Source organism: Quercus suber, unplaced genomic scaffold (assembly GCF_002906115.3).
Source record: "Quercus suber isolate HL8 unplaced genomic scaffold, Cork oak 2.0 scaffold_646, whole genome shotgun sequence".
NCBI lineage: Eukaryota > Viridiplantae > Streptophyta > Magnoliopsida > Fagales > Fagaceae > Quercus > Quercus suber.
Window position 1 is genome coordinate 119,664 of NW_027070087.1, and position 3,551 is coordinate 123,214.

Below are 3,551 nucleotides of genomic sequence, written 5' to 3' on the forward strand. Positions count from 1 at the left end.
TAGGTATTTTTATTTATATTAAATCTCAATGATGTGATAGTTTTTTTTGTAAATTTTTTTATTTTTGTTAATTTTGGAATAGTGCAACAAAAAGAATTAACATAGCATGTTGAATTGTGTTTTTTTTTTCTTCCATACCTTTTTATCATTTGAAAGTGCATAAAAAATCTTAACAACTATATAATTTTCAAAACCATCTTTTAGATTGAATTCATTCAAATAAAGTAGAAAAATCCATTTTTTTTCCAAATAACGTGAGATTCCTTCTCCAATATCAATATTTTTACAATAATTTAAATAAGTTGTACCTTAGTTCATTTTTCAGCAAGATCTCGATCTTGTAGATTTATTTAGGATTTTCTCGACATTTCGATCAAATATCACAAACTTTGTTTTGTTAGTTGTATTAAAAACTTCAATTTGAATCTTGTATCTAAAGTAGTTTGCAATTGTATATATATAGTAGTTATAGTGAGATAAATATATTATAAATATTTGGAGAGTATGTAGTATGTAATTTGACATTCCTTTTACAAAATACGCACAAAATGTAATACCAACCCATTGTTGTATCAATGTTACTTATTATTGCAATGCTCTAACAGTTCACATCTTGCAATGAACTTTGAAATTAATATGTATTTTTTTAATGTAAATAATATGATCTGTTATTATTTTTATACATAAATGATGAGTCTAATTTGAAATAATTAACAAACTTTTTTCCGTAGGATCTCATTTAAAGCATTTTATCTTTACTATTGTTTTCATATTATTTAAAGATAAATCCTCCTATGAAAATTATTTTGCATGTATTTTTGGTATTTCTTGTATAGGATCATGTTTTTTACCATTCCTATTGTGGGGCCAGAAAGTCAGGTAGCCTCAGCCCACTTCAAACCAGGCCCAAAAGCCCATGCTGAGGATGCATGTAGTGTCCGAGGATAAAAGTAAGAAGTCCAGTCCCCAAGGAACTGGTCCGAGGATGACTCCATCTTCGGACATCCGAGACCATAGAAGTACACAAGCACCATACCATCAAGGGGGGTCTTCTTGAATATTCGAGGAGGAAAGAGCAAGTGCCACGCGTCAACAATGGGAGCATGACGGAGGAGCAAGTCTAAGACGAGCTGTCACCTCCACATTAAATGCCCACAACTAACATCCTGACCGCATTAATGAGGAGGGGATTACAGAACAGTGTTGCCTTGGGTGCCGCAACCCACAGGAAGCATGGGGAGGTGGCTGATGGGACAGGTACTCAAGTTGTGGCCTGATTGCTCAACAAATGTAGGGTTAGGATCAATGGGGAAAGGAGTACATAATGTAAGGGACCCCTCTTAGATGTGGGGGGAAAAAAAAAAGAAAAAAGAGAAAAAGGAGAGGAGCAATTGTAACCAATCACAAAGGAAGTCATAAGAACTGCAAGCTCCCAAGAGAAAGGCCAAGGAGCATCATTGTTCGCGTTCATCTGAGAACTACCACGCATGGTCGTTGCACCCCTTACTAGGGCCTAGTTTTTGACCCCGCTCTCTACAAATTAATTGCAGGGCTAGCTGGGCTTGGATCCACTCCCGTAACTCATCAGGAGGCCCGAACTTGGTCCCTACAATTGGCGCTGTCTGTGGGAAGAACTCGTGCATCAATAAGGACAACAGCCAGGCATGGTAGGATCAGACCCTCACCAAGGAAGTTCCTATCGGCACGAACCGGCTAGATCCCAACGTCCGAATAACTATGGTGACACTAGGCACGGCCAAAACGAGGAGAACGGATGATTCTGAGAAGGAAGTGTGCATACCTCACAAACTAGCGAAAGCCACACCTATAGAAGCGGCCGCATGCCCCAGAGGCGCGATAATGGCCCGGCCACGCGATCGCAAGAGGATAAGAGTCACGCATCTCAGAGACAGGACGGTAAGGTGGCCATGCAGCGAGAGATAGATGATTTGAAGAGAAAGCTGCGCCATGCACGACGAAGGCAATCCGAGCCCAGCTTTGACTTACCCTCTGACGACGAAAATGATGACGACTACAGGCAAAGGTCGAGAACACCCCCAAGCGAAACTTTCTCCCACGAGGATGAGCGCTACCAGAGGCGTAAGCGTGGCAGCCCAACCCCTAGGGGCTTAGGAAGTGACGCCATGAGCAGGGCGCTGGACCGGCTCTTCAGATCGCCCTTTACGCGTCGCATAGAAGAGGCGGTGCTCCCTCGGCAGTTCCAGCAGCCAACTTTCACCATTTACAATGGCAAAATAGACCCCATGGAGCACATGAGCCAGTTCAACCAGAGGATGGCCGTCCACTCTAAGAACGAGGCGCTGATGTGCAAAATCTTCCCGTCCAGCTTAGGACCTATGGGAATGAGGTGGTTCAACGGCTTAAGGACGAATTTCGTAGACTCGTACAGACAGTTGACCCAGGCCTTTGGTTCCTGTTTTGTTACAAACAGCAAACCACCTCGGCCCATGAGCGCGTTGCTGTCCCTGACCATGCGCGACGACGAGACCCTCAAGGCTTACTCGGATAAGTATTGGGAGATTTACAACGAGCTGGACGGCAAGTACGACGATGTCGCCATCAATACATTCAAGAACGGGCTCCCGATGAGGCACGGCTTGAGGAAGTCCTTAGCTGGTAAGCCCGCCACCAGCGTGCGGCAGTTAATGGATCGGATCGACAAATACAAACGGGTAGAGGAAGACTTGCTACAGGGCAAGGGGAAGGAGAAGGCTATCCCTCAGGAATGTAGGGATTCCAAATCGGACCGGTATAACAATGCCCGTCCGAGGAGAGATTTCATAGGACAATCTGGGGTGACAAACGCCCAGGCTGTCGGCGCTGTGTTCCGAGAACCAGTACATAGGGTGTTGGAAAAGATCAAGAACGAACCGTACTTCAAGTGGCCGAATAAGATGTTGGGGGATCCTGAGAAGCGTAATCAGGACCGTTACTTTCAATATCACCAGGACCACGGGCACGCTACGGAGGATTGCAAGAATCTTTGGAACTATCTAGACCAGTTAGTCCGGGAGGGGAAGCTGAAGCACCTCCTGCACCATTCCAGCGGCCATTACGGCCAGACCTACCAGGAGCCACAGAGGGACACTGCCATGAGGCAGCCCGCTGGAACGATTAATGTGATCCTGGCTGCGCCAGGAAGAACAGGCATGCGCCCCTCACGAGTGCTGTCTGTGACCCAAGTGCTCGCCGGGGAGTCCCAGTCCGAGCCGAAGAGGGCCAAAAGAGGCTTTCACCCGACCCTAACTTTTTCGAGGAGGATAAGGACGGGACCACCCAACCCCACAACGATGCTTTGGTGATCACCCTCAAAATTAGGGACTACGACGTCAGAAGGGTGATGGTGGATGGTGGCAGCGCGGCTGAGGTCATGTACCCCGACCTTTATAAGGAGCTGGGGCTAAAGCCTGAGGACCTGTCGCCCTATAGCTCCCCCTTGATGAGCTTTGATGGGAAGCTAATCATCCCGGAGGGCGTGATCAGACTGCCCATCCAGACTGGCCCGGAAGTAGTGGAGGTGGACTTTATAG

General features: G+C 46.1%; 1 protein-coding gene across 1 annotated transcript; it reads left to right on the forward strand.

Moving 5' to 3' along the window:
• The first annotated feature begins 1,841 nt into the window (after window positions 1-1,841).
• LOC136064202 (uncharacterized) lies at window positions 1,842-3,323 on the forward strand. Its single transcript, XM_065765649.1, has one exon. The coding sequence runs from the start codon at window positions 1,842-1,844 to the stop codon at window positions 3,321-3,323; it is 1,482 nt and encodes a 493-aa protein (XP_065621721.1).
• Window positions 3,324-3,551: the final 228 nt, after the last annotated feature.

Bases quoted from the DNA above. Each gene is read 5' to 3' on its own strand.
- LOC136064202 (XM_065765649.1), top strand. From the start codon at position 1,842: ATGCCCCAGAGGCGCGATAATGGCCCGGCCACGCGATCGCAAGAGGAT.